Raw genomic sequence first — 17,807 nt, forward strand, 5'->3', positions numbered from 1 at the left:
TTGTGCTGAAAGGGCAAAACTGTATGGTTTTGACAATCATCACGTATGTAGGAGTATGTTTGGATGTGTATAAGGAATTCTTGTAAATTGATCTCTTTCCTTCCTCCTTGTAGCGCTAGATATTCTTGTCCCTGTGGGCTCTCTAGGTTTACTGAAAGGCCAGTCTCTACGTAAACACACAGTTTCCTCTATCAGCTCAAGAGATGATGACAGCAGAGTTTTAAAAGGTTAATGCTTGGATACACATACGCATTACTATATATATGTCTTTCACTTCAAAGTTGTTATGCAACTCAGTGAAATTGTTCACTCAATTAAAATCAGTTGTTTTTCTGACTTTGTTGAAATGAGAATTTCTATCCGCTTGAGTAAAATTGTGTACTACTGAAATTACAATTTCACATTTATCAACAAATGACACCAAAGCTGAATTATGTTTGGTGAGTTAAAGCTGTGATTAATGATTTTTTTTAAAGAGTAGTTTGGTAGTTTAGGTCTCTAACATGAGGTTTTTGGCGCACATTTCTCCAAATCCCTTGAGAGGAAGAAGGGGAAAAAGAGCTGTGAGGTTCAGACAGGCCCCATGACCTTGTTGCTTTATTATTCTTTTGACGGTTGTGTTGAAGGTGTTGAAATATTGAACAGAACATGAGAGATGATGAACCGCTCAGTTTCCCTTCTCTCGTTGTCCCTTCGAAGTTGAGGATTTAAAGTCACACGCGGCTGTGGCTGGATTGTTTAGACTGACACCTCGAACCATAACGTTAGTCAAAGAGGAGGAAATTTGTGTATTTACTTGCACTCTCAACACAGCACTTTCACTTGTTTCCACTAGTTTGCCAGCTGATTATGTAGCCTGTGCTGACCAAAGCAGTCAGTACACCCTTTCAGATGATGTTTCATTTGATATTAGGGGCCCTTGTGGCAGGAAAGCGGAGACGGAGCGTAAACCACTGAGTCACCAGTGTACCCAAGAATAGCTTTCTGCAGGGTCAATTTTATGAATAGTTTAGAATTCAAAAAGGATTTTACTAGAGCTGAAAAAATAAATTGATTAATTGATTGCCTACAAATGAATCTACAACTATTTTAAAAATCAGTTAATTGTTTAAGTAATTATTCAAGCAAAAACGCCATTCCTTAAGAGTTTCCTACTTTTCTCTTTTTTTATATCATTGTAAACTGAAAATTTGGGGGTTTTAGACTGTTGGTCTGACAAAAACAATTTGAAGACCTCATACGGTTGAAGATACTGCAATGGTGGTTTTTGATGATTTTGTAGACCAAATAAGTATTAATTATTAATTGACTGTTAGTGTAAGACATAGTAGTTGAAGATAAAAATAATCATAATTTAACTCTTTTATAAAATTATTGGACTCCTGCTTGGTTAAACCTGGTTTACTTTTTGTGGCTTAGTATAGGTTACCATCACACAGCCAGTGCCATCATATTTGCTCCAGTTGTTCTCTGGTGGTGAGGAATATAAAAGCGCAACCTTTATGTCCAAATGTAGCAGATTTATTTCCCAAATTATAATTCTATATCTCATAAGAGATTCACTGGACCATGTTTAAAATGTACTATAACTCTAAAGTTATTTCTGCGCTGTCATTGATATTGTGTGTGTTTGCATGCAGGAATGGCAGAACTCCATCCAGAAGAATGCAGGTCTAGCCTTTATCGAATTGGTCAACGAAGGCAGGTATGTAGCTCTGACCTGCTAAGTGCCGTCCTCTCTCTTTGCAGCAGCACTTCTTCATTATCTTTCCAACCTCTACCCATCCGCCACTTTCCAATTTCACCGTTCATGGATCAAATCACAGTGCCTCAGGCCCTCAAGATCCCCAAGGCCCTTGTGATGAGGTGCCTATTCAAGTTTCAGGACAACAATCAATGGGGGGGGGGGCTGAAGAGGAGCTTGGGAGAGTGTGGATGGAAGATCCTTGAGTTCAAGGCTCTATTCAATACCTGCTCATCCCAGAGGGATTTGGGAAAAGGGGAGAGGTTAGGTAGAAGGTGACAGGGCCTGTGATCGCTGGTTCCTCTGTGACACTTGGGAAATCGCTCTTGATTTCCCACTATCCCTCTACCAGTTTCTGCCTTTCTGGTTGGGCCTTTATCTGCCTGTAATAATCTCTTCTGTCTGTTGCTGTCTTTTGTTTCATGTCAATGTTTTTCAGTTATCCTAATGTATATGTATGAGCATCCCCATCTCTTCCTAATAAGACTCTCTTTCTAACATCCAACATCAGTTCCTCTTAGTTGTAGGACTCTGATCAGTTTCAGATTTAGAGAGCCACACTGTCCATTATTGATCCTCAGCTTTAAGAATTGGCAGAGGCTAATCCACTGTAATGCTGATGAGATTTGGCATTGTAATCCTGTGAGTTCTTTGACCAGGACAAGATATGCAGTTCATTTTAAAGAGGTTGATCTTACTCAACCATAACTCTAGTTGGGGTCATACAAGTTTATGCAAATACATGTCTAAATTTCACTAATGATGGTCTTTAATAAAATGTTCTTGCCAAAGGCAGCTACTTATAAAATGTTTCTATATGTGGTTGTAGGCTGTTTTATTCATACAATACACGTTATAAATCACAAGTTGTTTGACAGTGGATTTCAGTCACTATCAGACCTAGCAAGCACCGTCACTACTGCTAGCTACAGTGGCTAGGAAGTGCGTTGTCTTATATATTCAAGGGGAGATGTTAACAAAAAACTTAAATTGATTATATTGTTTAATCCATCTACCCGTTTTCTACCACTTATCTGGGTCCACGTCACATTAATTTCTTTATTTATATCATTAGGGAAGTAAGATGATGATAAATCTATTTCTAAATCTAAATACTTTTATTCTTTGGCCAGTAGGACAGTTAAACAGGTATTAAATGGAATTCTTTGTGGTATTATTTCTCAAATGTAACTTGCAGAAACCCTTTATTATATTACTTATTATTACTAAGTATTTTACTAACCTTTTTCCTTAATGTCTTAAGATTTTAATACATGTGCAAAAAATATGCACTTTTAAAAATACCACAAGTCTGTTTTGTCCATATGTACAGTCTTAAGGGCAGAGCACCATAAAGAAGGGTTCGGTTATTGATAGTGGGGCCTCGACAGGGCCATAGAGGCTGCAGAGGCCCCAGCACCTCCGCTCCCCTGCTGCCCTGTGCTGAAACAGCAGGCTTAGGTTACAGTCAGCCCCTGGCCCCTAAACCCCCTCTCCACAGTCAGTCCCAGCCTGTCCCATCCCTCCTCTCTGGCCCCTAGTCTGTTATTGTTCCACTTTGCACAGTCCTGACCTTTAGGGCTGTATAGCGGTTCCTTCCACCAACACACACACACACACACACACACACACACACACACACACACTCACACACTCACACACACACACACACACACACACGCGTTTCCTCAACACTGATAAGAAGAGGGAGGTAGACTACATATGTAGCAACATGGGCAGAGATCCTCCCTCTTGTCAGATGCATATCATTAACAAATCAATTAGCACCTGCACCCCAGTTTAAGGCTCTATCTGGTTTTGTTTTGTTTCAGAATTAGATTTTCTGCTCATTTTGCATGGTTCTTTTTCAGCATTTTATGGATATTACATGGCTGTTCCGTCTCTAGGTTACCAGCTATCATGGTGTTGAACAGATGTTTTAAATCCTCTGAAGCTCAAGATTTTATGATATTGCTAAGCATCTGTCTGACATTTTCCCCTCTCTGACAGAAGTATATTGACATCCATTTACCTAAATAAGAAATGTAAATAATGATTGTAAATATATTTACAGTATTCCAGTGGGCTGATATCTATCTACCCTCTCCCTAGGCTGCTGAGTCACACCATGAAGGACCACCTGGTTCGTGTGGCAAATGAAGCTGAATTTATCCTTAGCCGACAGAGGGCTGAAGACATCCATAAACATGCAGAGTTTGAGGTAAGATGCTGCACAGTTCTGGAAACCCATGCACAGACACAAGTATGAGAACAAAATGACCATTGACATAACTTCTTGTAGGAAAATATTAAATTCTGTCTAAATTATGTTGATTTTACATGTGCGAGATTGTGTCCTGCTGTAGCAATTTTGAATGATGCAAACTTAAAGCTGCAACAACTACTGCAGTTCAAACTAATGCAAAAATACCTAAACATTAAGCGTTGCATTTGTGAAGCTGTTTTTCTATATGTTGGTGGCATGCAGTCAAAGTGTGATCTGCAGACCTGTTGGTGAGATTGAATAAAATTAAATAATACAATTATGAAGTGAGTTATTTGGACACCACTGTCCCTGTCAGCAAGAGCTATGCAATCTGACAAATGTTATCAGAATTTCTTAGTAGAAGAGTGTCTCAAGCATTCGTTACCATAGCACTCTACCATACAGATGGATGTAAAGATAGAAAGAAAAATTACAGATTCCAAGCCTCGGAAGAATGAGGGAAGATTATAAGATCAAGCAAAGCTAGTGAAGGATTCCAGTATAGACTTTTTTCCTCCCCAAGAAAAAATGTTAACCAAACATAACTATCTGTCATGTTTCCTCCTGTGAGATCCACAGGATCTTGAAGCTTGCTAAACTCAGACAGTAAAGTTCATTTGTAGCTTTAGGCCCATCGCACTAAGAATCCTTTGATAGAAATGTTTAATAGTTTGATATTCTAGTCAGTGAGAGCATAGAGAAGCTGATCCAATGACTACTTAAAACTTGTCCATCAAGTTTTAAGGTCTTTCACAGCAGACTTGGAGGACAAATGTTTACTTTTCAAACATAACCCTGTGCTAATCACGATTAGCATGCACGCAAAAACACACAGACTTACATACACACTGAAGTAGCTTGAGGTTGGAGATCATGCTTGGCACATATCACTAACCAAACACTGTGTAGTGTTAATTTATCCTCGCCTCTCCGTCTAACTGCAGACTTGCCCCTGAAACATAACCCCCCCCTCTCCTCTTCCTACCACTTCTCAGCACAAATGTTGCTATTCACACGTAGTTGCCGGGCCAACTCTATCCTGACCCATGGGCACCCTTCGTTGCCCCTTTCGCTGTCCAACTCTGCCAAACTCCCCTCCTCTGTGCTTTCTAGATCTCACCAAAATCATTTCCTTTTCCTGCTGGGATCCTGTCCATTATACTCCCGCTGGGGGTGTATTTTGCCAGTGACAGGAATATGGCATTCTCCCCTCCTTTCCAACCCTCCCTCCCTCATTTCTCAGGAACCTGCCAGCACTAAAAGCTGCAGACAGACCTGAAAGGTGCTGGCCTGAAGGGCTGACTGTGTGTAAACCCACCACCTCAACCTCCACCTCCCAGCCCTCAGCCCCCACTTTGCAGTAAAATGTGATGCTTTCAAGGTTCAAGGAACGGTCTCTCTTACATTCGGGTAAAGTAAAATCCCTCAAGAGTGTTGAAAGTCAATCAGAGGGGTGGGGGCCCAACTCTTGCGCATCAGAGTTTTGTCTTTGATTGCTATGTTATGCTCTCTTTCTTGGACAGGTTGCTTTTCTGTGTAATGGTATCCTGTTCTTGTGAACTTTTGTTAGTCACTCTGCTTTGAGTGTAAGTCATCCACACAGTATCTTCTAGCATGATCTGACCTTATCATGATCAACACAGACTGGTGGAGCATAATTTAGTTTTACTAGGTTAATGTACCAGCTTATTTATTCTACTGTGTACCTACTTTATAAAAGGTATGCACAGTATTTGTGCTCTTGCAAAAGTACATTTACAGTTTGTCAGGTTAGACAGCTGTCTTCATCCGACACGAGAGCAGTAGTAAAAATGGCTCACGAGTACGTTGGCAGACAGACTTGGCAGCCAGTCTGCACGCGACAGCCCCACCTGATCTTGCTCTGCCCCGGCTTCTTGCATCTAAGCATTTGCCTACTACTTCTCGATTTCTCCCAGGCATTAGTCCCCGATTCCTAACCTGGCATACAGAAGTTTGGTATTGCATGTAACAAACTGACTGTCTCAAGCTCTCCAAATCTTATTGTTTTGCTTTTTTGGTGGTGGTTGTTAAGTTTTGTTTGTGTGTGTTTTTGTATATTCTCTGTATTACCATATATACCAGAAGCTGAATCTTCTGTACAAAGGTTACTAAAGATGAAACATTTATACCCTTAATATGTGTACTTAATGTCTACACATCAAGTGTTAGACTTAAGAATAAGCTATTTAACTGACAGAATTCGAGTCCTATTTTTGCACAAGTCTTTAGTAAGTATACCGTTATTTTTCTTATAACCAGCATTCATGAAAACATGACATGAATAGTTTTGGATGCATGTTGGGTAAGAGAGTGCAAATGATGGGTAAGCAAGGATGAGGCATCTGCTGCTTTGTTGTTTTTGTTCCTGCTTATCCACCCTGCTTTCTACAGTCATATTTGTAAGGTATATAATACATTGTGGGTCTGTATTAGTACACTACTGTGTGCAGTGTAAGAGGGTCGGGGTGTGTTACTCAACTGGCGGCAAAAATACAAGTAATGAAAAGTTATAGCTTTCTATTAGTTGTGTTTCCTTGACGCATTTTCATGCTGTCATTTGAAACTTGCTCTACCTTTGCGATCTTCCAGCTGTCCTTAATCAGATACCCATCGTAGCTCGTCCCAAACTGCGTTTCACAATTGAATTCCCCACTTAAATGCAGTTGCTCCTCAGTGACCTCTGAGAAGAAGTGAACCCCTGATAAGTCTTGCTCTGATATTGCTGTATTGATTTTTGCCTCCATACAAGTTCAGCTTGAGCCTGCTCGAGCCAACGGTTTCATTTTGCACTGCCACAATAAAAATAACAGGCCAATGAAACATCTCCCCTGAGGGCGGGGGTGGAGGGTTTTGAGATAATTTTCAGCTATGTCCTAGTTTTTGAAAGCATCGTTCCTCTGTATTGTGTTGTGGTGACACTATAGCTTGGTTATTGTTTTTTTTGAGAAATAAACCTCAAAATAGGCCGTTGTGTTATACTGGAAGTGAGGAGTTTTAAGTCATGCAGCATCAACTGCCAGAACATAATCTGCTTCCTCCCTCACTGTTCTGCATTTAAGAGCTCTTGTTGTAGTTAAACAGCAGCAGCAAATGCCAAGCATGGCACCAGAAAAGAGAACAATTCAATACATAAAAACAAATTTGTGTTTGCTCCTTGTCAGAGTTCATATCCTTGTGAAGACAGTGATATAGAATTTAGATACCTGCTTACCTAGAGATATAACATATGCTTTCTCTCTCTCTCTCTCTCTCTGTCTCTCTCTGTGTCTCTGTCTCATCCACACTCTCACTGGCTCTTGGTGGGACAGAATTGAGTTATCTTTGGCCCTCAGAGTAAGTTATTACAGTGGGCTTAGGGTGAAACAGATGAAGATAACTAGGGGGAAATCCAATTACCTTTTAGGGTTCTCTATCTAAAAGGATCCTTAATGTGAAGGAGATCTGCAGATCGGATGCTGCTGCCCAGCACAGCAAATGATAGACTCTGATATCTTCCGAAGGGGCAGGAAGGAGAGGGAGCCCAAGAGAGAGAAAGGAGGAGAGAGAAATCGAACTCCCTCTTTTTATGGGGTTGTTCATTAGGAATGAAATGTGGTGGGCTTAGGGGCACAAGGGCAGATAAGAAGGTCCAGATAGGGAAGAGTGAGCAAGACCCAAGTCATTTCTATTCTTTCTAACCCTTCCCTTTTGCTAAATCCCCCCCCCCTTTTTTTTTATACCCCCTTGATTCATCCTCTGCTGTTATATGGAGTAATTGAATTGACTGTCTGAGAGATCCTGTGAAAGCCAGACGATAGCAGCTAATTAGTGCTTGGCGTCATTGTCTTCCCTCTGCTGAGCTTGTAAAACGATCTGGTCCTTCTCCCCACGTTAATGTCATTAACATTGAGCTGCTGCTTATTATGTTATATTATCTTAGCACTGGTCTCTGGAACCTTGTGCATCACATGGAGAGCCACAGCAAGGATGCACTGTAAAAGCTTAAGTCAGTTGCAGAGCTGATGTAACTTAAGCTATTACAGTAATCCCTAATTTAAATATAGCTAGCAGGAGGTTCAGTTCACTGATTCCACAAAAAATGCTTTTATTGTTATTTATTTATTAATATTTTATTGTAACAGAAACAATCTGCTGAACAAATGTTACTCAGACACACACAGGAAGAGCCAGAGGACCACAAGTCCCAAAGGCTATTTACGCCACATCATTCGCTGAACTCAGACTGATAGCTGCCACCAACTGTAGCTTGCTGTCATGTAGTTGTCGCAACTGTAATGTCGTTTTGTCAGCAGGGCTGGATGCCCGGACACCTCATTATGGGCAGAACTGCTGTCAAGAGAATGAGAGGAAAAAAATCGGAACATGTCTATATTTGTGATTGCATTGTTGCACAAACATCATGACTTGTGAGAAATGTCATATAGTGGTGAGACAAAACACCCTCAAGACTGGAGAGCAGTAGATGTCCTATTAGATAATACTGACTTTATTGTCAATGTATCGCAAGTTGGCGTCTACTGGCATTGCTTTCAGCCTCTTCTTGGTAGATGCATTTTTTTTTTTACTCTACAACATTGACTGTTTTACTCAAGACACCAGGAGATGGGATGAGAGAAGTGGAGTGCAGAAGATGGTTGGGGAACGGGAGTCTGAGTCCCGCTGACTTGTCCGTGTAATGAGGTCCCCAGGTACCTCCTCTGCAGCTGCCATCGTTATGTATGACCATCTAACCTCAAAATATGACTTTACTCCACAGTTTCCTTTGACACAGTGTCTTTAGTCAGTGAGAGAATGTTCTCTTGGTTTCTTTTTTCTTTTCTAGTCTCAATGTTATGTTGTTTGTAGCTCATGCAGAGCTGTGGCAGTGTGTTCTTACAGTATGTGTGTTTTTTACACATGTTGTGTAGAAGAACATTATTTGATTGCTGCTTTCAGTTTTATATTTTCATATAGAAACCTGTTTTCAAATTCAATCTGGGCTTAGTGCCAGTACCCTGTTTTCATGATTTCAGGCAACGGCCAATCCAGAGGACATGTATTTTTTATCTTGTCACGCCCTTCCTTCATTTGACTATTTTTCACCTCCAGACGACAGTTTAAAACGTATGATTTTTCATGTGGCATGACCTTGAAGCTGAGTTGGAGTCATTGTAAAAAGATGGCAGCAACGCAGACTGATGTAGCGAGAGGAGGACACTGTTTTGCAGAGAAAAGAGGTTTCTGGGTAGAAGAGATGAAGAGGCTGCCAGCTGAGCATGGTGACCAGTCCATTAAAGATCAGCCACAGACAGTGTGAGGGGAGGAGGAGGAGGAGGAGGAGAGAGGTACTTTGATAAGTGTTGCGCCTAGGTTAACCTTGATGGCTGCTAGCAATGGGCCAGCAGCAGGGATCTGTTTCAACTGGATTAGATTATTTTTTTCCTTTCTGTGCTTCAAGAGAAGAAAAAAAAATCAATACTTGGGAGCACGGCATGACAGGGGCATCATTTCAGAATTGAAGTGGCTGTCAGGCATTGTCATTTGGTGACTTTTGTTCGCCATTGTACTTTTAAGCCCTCATTTTTCTCCCCCTCCTCTTGCTTTTGCTCGTTTCTTCCCTAGCCCATTGTATGAATTCCCCTGGTAACATTTTATGTTGCAATTTGAAAACTCGAGGGCAAGAGATCAAGTGCAAGCGAATCTCTTTGAAACCAATTGGTGGACTGCTTCAGCATCTACTTTTGTTTAGAGACCCCATCCTCCTTTCTCATTTCATCCTCTTGTCTCCCTAGACCTCCATTGTGTTCCATGAGGAATTTATTTGTAGTATATTTGCATTCTCTGATACCAGACAAGGACAAGCCTGATGTCTCGCCTTCCTCTGGACAGTTTCTCTGCCCGTTTGTAAATGAAACCCTCTGGGAGTGCTTGTCGACGGATGTGAGAAATTGGAGATTTTCACAGAGCGATAGCTCAGCCTTGGAGTGTGCGTGTAACCCTGATGTGCCACCAATGTCAAGAGATTGCAAATCAAGCGCTTTAATAACATCTCTTCTGGTTTTGTTACTTCCTCCTGTTCTCCGGCAGAACCTGGAGACCCTGGTTTTGTCATCTGGCATTGTTGAAGGCTTACTGTGGCACGGCAACACCACAAGACCTTTCTCTGTCACTGTAATTGATAAACATAGGGCTGATATCTTGTAATGAGCCTCCATTCTCCAGCCTATTATCCTGCTTAACCCTCTCAACCCAGCGAGGGAGAGGACGAGGAGGAGGGGAGCCAAGGCATCATCTGACAACAACTACAGCATTTAGATAAGGCTGACACTGTTACAACACCACCACTGTGAAACTCATCTCCTTGTTTCCCCTGCTTGTTATTTGCAGGATCAGCATGGCAAAAACATGAGCAAGTGGCAGTGATAACCACAACAATTTTGAGCAACACAAGGCTGATGTGTGTGTGTGTGTGTGTTATTCTCTGGTTGGAAAAGAGGTTCAGTTATGTTATTAAAATTCATGTGTTTCAAAGCTTTGTCTCTTCATGTGCGTGTTGCCATTTTCTGCTATTATGTGATTTTAGAGATGATTACTGTTCTTTCCACTCCCCAGTCACTTCCCTAGCAGCCCATTTCCTCCCCAAACTCCAACACACATCCATAGTTATTTATTTGAACTGTTGATGAATTGTGGGAGACACGACTCAGAGTAATTGACTCGATTAATGCCAGCCATTATCATTTCGTCTTCACCAAGCTGTCTCCTCCGGCAGAGCAGGCGCTCACGCCGGCCGACCCTGTCAGCCAGGCCATGTAATGGAAGGTGCTGCCCATGATTACAGTGTCGCAAGTCATAACGGTCTCACTGCCAGCAAGTTGTGCCCTGGTGGCTGTCTGGGTAGCAAGCTAACACAGCATAGTCTGCCGTCCTTTTACTTCAGCTGCACTCTTTAACTTAGTGATTGGAAGTGCTTGGCTCTGAGCGTGTCTTTTTACGGTTATTTTCTTGTCAAAATATGCACGCTGACTACTTCAGTCACTCCAAAAGAGGCATGTTTCTAATGGGAATAAAAATGGGAACAGATATATTTAATTTACTACTTATATTTTCTCAACGTTCCTTGAAAGGAAAGAATTTTTACCTAAAAATGCTCCTTTTTAGTTTCTGCCCTTTATCCTGTCTGTGGACCTGGATGGAAATGCAGGATGGTGCCAACTGGGAGATTCAGTTATTCGCTTTAACCTTCATAATAACATAACATAATAAGTCCTTCATAATACCCTGGCATATTCTCTGACTTCACATCAGCGGAATAACCCCGGAATTAACAGTGACTTGTCTTTTCCACTTACAAGCAAACCCAACTTTGGGTTTTAATGGCGCTACTTATGTGTTCAGCTTTTTTGGTTGTTATTTTAGGGGTGAGTCTGTGAATTTGGCTTTTTCTCCTGTAGTCGACTTTGGCTTCGGATATGAGAAAAGCCCATTACGGCATGGAGGGTTTGGGTGTTTGGGCAGGCTCAACACACAGGTGATGAAGTGTTTGTTTATGGTTATGAGTTTGAACCCAGCACTGTTGATTAGTACCGCAGACTTTACATGTCTCAGACAGGGGCAGATGGAAATGGACTCTCTATAGGCGTGCTTGCTACTAATATCTGGACGGAAATCCACATAACCATTTACTTGCGGAAAATGGATAATTTCATCATGTATAAAATGTTTTAGGAAATGTTTTTGTGTTGTCATAGATTAACACATTGTTTTCTGTTTTAAAGCATAACAAACAGTGTCTTATTCAATTGTTTGATGCAGAGAGTAACTATAGATTTGTAGCATTTTGAACACTATCCTCTTGGTCCCTTCCTTTGGTCCAGCTTTTTGCTGGTCCCAATCCCTGCTTGCAGTCAGTGGCACTGATCAAGATTAATGTACAAGCAACTCGCACGCACTCACACACAGCAAAGCAAAGCATTCTCTGGTTGAACATTTGGAACTCTTACTCAGAAATTCTTTTTCTGTGCTCCTTTTATTTTTGCTGTTTCCCAGATCATCATGCTGGAAGGTCAAGGCCCACTTTAATGCCACACAAAGAGACATAGATTGATAATTAAGGTCCAGCGGCCTGCAGAAAAGCTCCTCTAATGTGATTTATACCTATAGATTTTCTGTCAGATATGAAATGTTGTCGTTCAAATTGAAGAGGAGGACCCATTATAAAGCGCTTTACTGGTAACTTTGGGAAAGCAGGTTGCATTTGTTCAGCCATGCATCTGGGTTAATAATTACTGTATGACTGTTGTACCAATCGGTTAGTTTAAGGAGAGTAATATGAAACTGAAGCAGCATTAATAATTGAATGAGCTTTGTTCTTAATGCCGCACCCATTTGCTTTATTTGCTGTCCTTACAGCATGCAGAAGAATGCACCATTGCAAGCTTGATCATCTGTACTATACATAGCACATGGTTTCCCCCCCTCCCTTTCCTCATGCTCACCTTCAATAAGAATATAACTTTGAAACAATTCTTTGAAAGTAAGCCCTGAGTGCAGTGTGAGTTTGCACTTGAAATTGATTTTGAAACAGAGATTGGAAATCAAAACACTGTTTCAAATTATAGCCGTTATTTTCTGAAGGTGTTTTACTTTTACCATAACTGCAGAGTTCAAAGGCCCATTCTGATAACAAATTCCGACAGAGAAAAATGTCCTCCCTGTGCATTGTGGGTATCATGTGATTTGGTACGCCGTAGGGCATTAGTAAATACATGTCCACTGTTATTAATCAACATGACATGAGGACAAAAATGACTCTATGCTTTTCATTTGGTTCTACTCAGAGTAGAGTTTCTGTATGTGAAAACACTGTTGTGCCAGTGTTTGTATTGTCCCTTCCTATAGACCTGTTTTTATGTATGTTATTTACAAGATGCGAACACATTTTATGTTTTTATATACTGTATGAGTCATTCTCTTTTGTCTTCTTTCACTCACATTTGTGAGTTTGCAATGTAAATGCTTGTGATACCTTCACTTGCAGAATATATAATTTGCCTTTTCTCTTTCCTTCGCAGTCTAACTGTGCTCAGTACGCGGCAGAGAAGCGAGATGAGGAGAAAATGTGTGACCACCTGATCCGAGCAGCCAAGTATCGTGACCATGTGACAGCCACACAGCTCATCCAGAAGATAGTCAACATCCTGACTGATAAACACGGAGCCTGGGGAAGCTCTTCCATCAGGTAAAACATAACCTGTGTCTGGAAAAAAAGACTAAAACAGAACTTGCTAACTGTGCTCATTCTGGAAGTTTTTATGTTGTTAAGTTGACATTTTACATTTACCAGTAAAATGGTTTTAAGACTTTACCTTGTAAAATATTTTAGAATTTACCCTGATTTTAGGGGGTTCTGTTTTTCTGTTGAGGTTTTCAGTCATACTGCTTCATATATATACACATAATACATTTTACATTATATGTTCAGTCAATTTTTTCCAAACAATCCGTTGATTCCCTATTTGATCACTATTATGATTTGTTCCCCACATGCCAGTATATTTTAGATAGTGACAGTGTTACTTAAGTGAAGCATTTTATAGAAGAGCCTTAATCAAGGGGATGCACCTGTTTTTTGTATGAACTGTGTTCATAGCATGCAATTTTCTCAGCCTTGAAAATTATTCAGACCACTATAATGGTTTTAATCTAATCATAATCTTTCTCTTCCCCCGATACTTATGCCTTTGATTAAATTAGATTTGCAAAGGTGAAAATGTCAGCTGTGGGTTGAATGATGCATTGACTCGGGAGAGAGATGAAAGCCATTTAAACAGCTTCGCTCCCATTAAGAACAGAGGGAACCTTATTCTTTGTGTTTGTTTCGCCAAATAGGCAGTAGAATCCAATGCAGCTATTCCCTAATGATGGCTGTTTGTGTAGGTAGTGTGCAGTAATGGTGAGCTGGAGAGACGGCCGCTGGCTCATGCTTGTTAGGCTGAACCAACTCTCCAGAGACTCGTCTGGCGAGGGTTAGTTTGCTATTGGATCAGGAGTCTATATCTGGCTGCCTTTGTTTTCCTTTTCAAATTTTTTTTTGTTTTATATCAGGATGTGGTGTATTTGTCATGTTTTTCTTTGCTTGATCCCATCTCCCTCCCTTCCCTGTCTTTCTTTCTATTAGTCTGTGTGTATACTCACACAGGGATATGCTATTTACTATGGAGATTGTGTTCTACGAGCTCTGGCCAGAAAAGTCCCCCATTACTGGCCCTTTATGCCGTTGTGCTATTGATGGTTTTCCTAATGGCTGCCGATGGGCGCAGGGAGCCATTGGCACTGGGCCTTGGAGTGCAGTGCTCTTTTAATAAATCACAATCAGTCCTGTGCCATTACATCAATTTTTTTGGTCAATTACTGTGAAGGTCAGGTGGTGCAGCTTCGCATCAGAGCCCATTGTACGCGGGCATAGGAGAAACATCTGGTGCTACAAACCCCAGAAAAGGAACAAGTAAAAGGAAAAGATGGACACAGGGGGAAAAGTCACAAGCACACCTGCATAACTGCAGACGTCCTAATATGTGTTTTTTCTCTAATTCCACACATAAACAAAATGTGTGGCGCAGCAGTGCGTGCTGGCTGTAAATACGAACAGGAGGGGTAGGATGGAAGGACGGATACACACAATGAAACCTGCAACCTTTTTTCAGCTGTGAAAATGAAATCCAGGAACACAAAGACAATACGCAGCTATGATTACGACCTTTTGTTGCTTGGGTGTAAAATCCAAGCCTGGCTGCTCACACGCCGTAAAACCGTATTCCCCAAAGTTTCCATTCAATAAAGAGTCTGAAAATGAAAATATTATTTTCTCACAAGCTGATGGGAATTGTTGTTTCCTCACGGCAGGCATCTAATATCTTCTGACATAGTGTGACCCGCCTGAATGCAATTTGTGTCTTAATATCCAGCTTACAGCGGCCCTGGCCTCTAGAGAAAAGAGGCGTTAGGTGATTTTCCCTTTTCCATTCCCCTGCTTCGTCTTTCCTCTGTCTGCCATTCTCACTCTCTCTTCCTTTCTCTTCATCACAACATATAGTTTCTTTTCTCCCCCTCTCACTCCTTGTCCTTTGCTCTTTCTTGTTTCACTATCTACTGCAGTTGGCTCACCGGGTGTCCAAGGAGAATTCCTTCCAGCAGACACAAGGCAGTATCAATTGTTTTTGTGCCCTTGTCTGTCATTTAGTGTCAAGACACAGACAGAGCCACAGCCAGACAGATAGGTTGACTACCTGTTCATCCATACATTTCTGTCCTAGTGCCTTGAGACTCAGGTGTACAACATGCCAGCCTGCTGTCTGTTTAGGAGAAGAAAAAAAAGTAAATGAACAGCTAGCAACAGCAAATGAAACAACCGGCAGATGTCATTTTTCTCCCTCCACATGTCTCCAGTTTTTTTCTCCTTTCTTTGAGCTTGGGTCCACTGAGCATCCAGACTGCTGCTGTGTTTATTTGGGTCAGGAATCATCTTTCATGTATATGACACTTAGACAAAGTCGACGGACAGAGAGAGGAGATGAAGGCAGATGATGGAGAACGCCAACTCACGGTCTCTGGGGACACACACTACTCTCCTATTTTTTCCCCTCTCATACCTTCTCTTTATTGCATTCTAATAGGCTGACTAATGTACCATGGAAATTCACTCTGGATGCAGGAAGCAGGGAAAGTAAAGGGAAGGTGGCTGCCACTGAAAAAGGTTGAAGTGTGTTGTAGAAGCAGTCTGCACACTTTTTTATCCAGAGCTGTTGTTGACAGTCTACTGATATAGCCTGTTTGAGGCAAATGAAACATTATTCAAGGTGCAGAGGTATTTAGCCTACTTCCTAGCATTTGCTCCTACTTTCTTACTTTTTCTGTTTAAAACCATATGAGATTCCTTTTCATCCTGTTTTTTTCCAACAATCCTCACCTACAACTAGCCCCTCCAAAACATATACACCTCAAGCACCAACTCCTCTCCCTCTGCTCCTCCTCCCTCATATAAGCAGCTCATTTTCTGCAGCACCACTGCTCTAATGGATGCCCTTAGGCTAGAGGCTTCCCAGCCAAGGGACATCCATCTTTTGGCATGTCACACTCCCGCCCGGCAAAAAATCTTTGTGATGTGCACTCCAATTTTTCTTCAGTAAATCAAATCATCCTTCCTTCAGAAAGACGAATGCTTTAGGGTTGGAGTGTTATAGAGAAAATCAATGCCGGCAAAATTGAAACAGTATGCCCCCGTATTGATCGGCCTTGTGAGATCGAAAACGAACAGCTTTGTAACTGTTCCGCCGGACAGTTAGTTGACCTGTAATGGACAAACTATTGATATTAGCATTACTATTTTATCTTGTGCTATGTCACATTTCGCCAGTGTACTATTGAGGGAAAGAATCCAGAGCAGAACGTTCAGGTTTTTCCTCCTTATCCACAAATGATAAAGAAGATGGTGTGAAACCGTGTCTACACAATACGCTGATGTTTTTGCCGTACAACTTGTGTTTTTGTTTTTTGGGTTCTCTTTTAATACAAGCTGTATTTTTTCCTATATACAGCATTGTATGTGATGCGTAAACAGAGTAAGCGCAGAGCAACTACTACTATATGTACATTTCTTGATGCTCATGATGACTGAAACTAACGATTGTTTTCATTTTGAGTTAATCTCGTGATTATTTTAACAATTTATTTATTGTTTAGGCTGTAACATGTTGTAGAATACTTTCTTGTTTTGTCCAACCAACAGTCTAAAACCTGAACTGGTTTAATGATTTAAACAGTGATCCAAAAAAATCAGCAAATGATTACATTTAGGATGCCGGAGCCAATGAGTGTTTGGCATTTTGTTTAATAATGACACAAACAGTTCAAAGTCAGTTTTCAAGTGAATACATTTTCTGTTGATTTATTGACTAATTTCAGCTCTACAGCACAGTATATGATGCATACACTGGTTAAGCACAGAGCATGCAGTATATCTATTCTCTAGTACTTAATCTCTTCTTCATACATGACCACTTCTAACCTGTGTTTCCAATTAGGGCTGCAAATAAGGGTTTATCCTTTTAGCCAAAAAAAGTCAGAACATTTTCAAAAATGCCCTTTGTAACTTCACAGAGCCAAACATGACATCATTAAAGCAAAAATATTCAATTTACTGTGATACAAAACAGAGAAAAGCAGCAAATTTAAAAACCTGGAACCAGTTAGTGTTTGGCATCAATTTTTAATTAGTTGTTAATGCCCCTCAAAATCTTTGTTTCAAACCATAGGGAGTTTTCTATAAAATTAAATGTTTCTGACTAAACAAGCTACAATCAAAGTTGAAGTTTGGATTTTAAAAAGCATCCTTATCTAATCGGCTTAATGAAGACTGTGTTTATGTGGTTTGATGTGATGTGGTGTGAGATTTGATTGACAATGGCCTCAAACGTAAGAAAACAACTGTTATTCTGTAAATTCTGATTGGTGCACTGAAAGATGTGCTCAAACTTTGAGCAACTGAGAATACATGACAACACAAATACAGGAATCTCTAAATTAAAATAGCCAAAACTGTGGCACAATTTTAAGAAGCTGATTTTGGTTGATTTTCAGAGCCTTTAATTAATTTTCTTCTTATCAATTAATCAACCATAAAATAGTGCTCATTGCCTTGTAGGCCTTGCTAGTTTGTTTTGCGCCGCATCTTCTGGATTGCAACTGTATCACCTTTCCAAGTAATCAATTAATTATGCGCTGAATGTACCGTGGGCA

The 17,807-nt window shown here is 40.7% G+C and overlaps 1 protein-coding gene across 6 annotated transcripts in view; it reads left to right on the plus strand.

Moving 5' to 3' along the window:
- The window catches only part of lrba (LPS responsive beige-like anchor protein), a 187,550-nt gene that overhangs the window by 79,558 nt on the left and 90,185 nt on the right, over nucleotides 1-17,807 (plus strand). For 5 of the 6 annotated variants that reach the window (XM_046047467.1, XM_046047463.1, XM_046047464.1 and 2 more), the window contains exons 34-36: nucleotides 1,641-1,705; nucleotides 3,857-3,965; nucleotides 13,085-13,251. In XM_046047467.1, coding sequence (XP_045903423.1) covers nucleotides 1,641-1,705; nucleotides 3,857-3,965; nucleotides 13,085-13,251 — 341 coding nt within the window. Of the gene's footprint in view, nucleotides 1-1,640; nucleotides 1,706-3,640; nucleotides 3,757-3,856; nucleotides 3,966-13,084; nucleotides 13,252-17,807 lie in introns of those variants that run through there. The other variant, XM_046047468.1, reaches the window with a different exon arrangement.

This window comes from Micropterus dolomieu, linkage group LG04 (genome assembly GCF_021292245.1).
Source record: "Micropterus dolomieu isolate WLL.071019.BEF.003 ecotype Adirondacks linkage group LG04, ASM2129224v1, whole genome shotgun sequence".
Classification (NCBI taxonomy): domain Eukaryota; kingdom Metazoa; phylum Chordata; class Actinopteri; order Centrarchiformes; family Centrarchidae; genus Micropterus; species Micropterus dolomieu.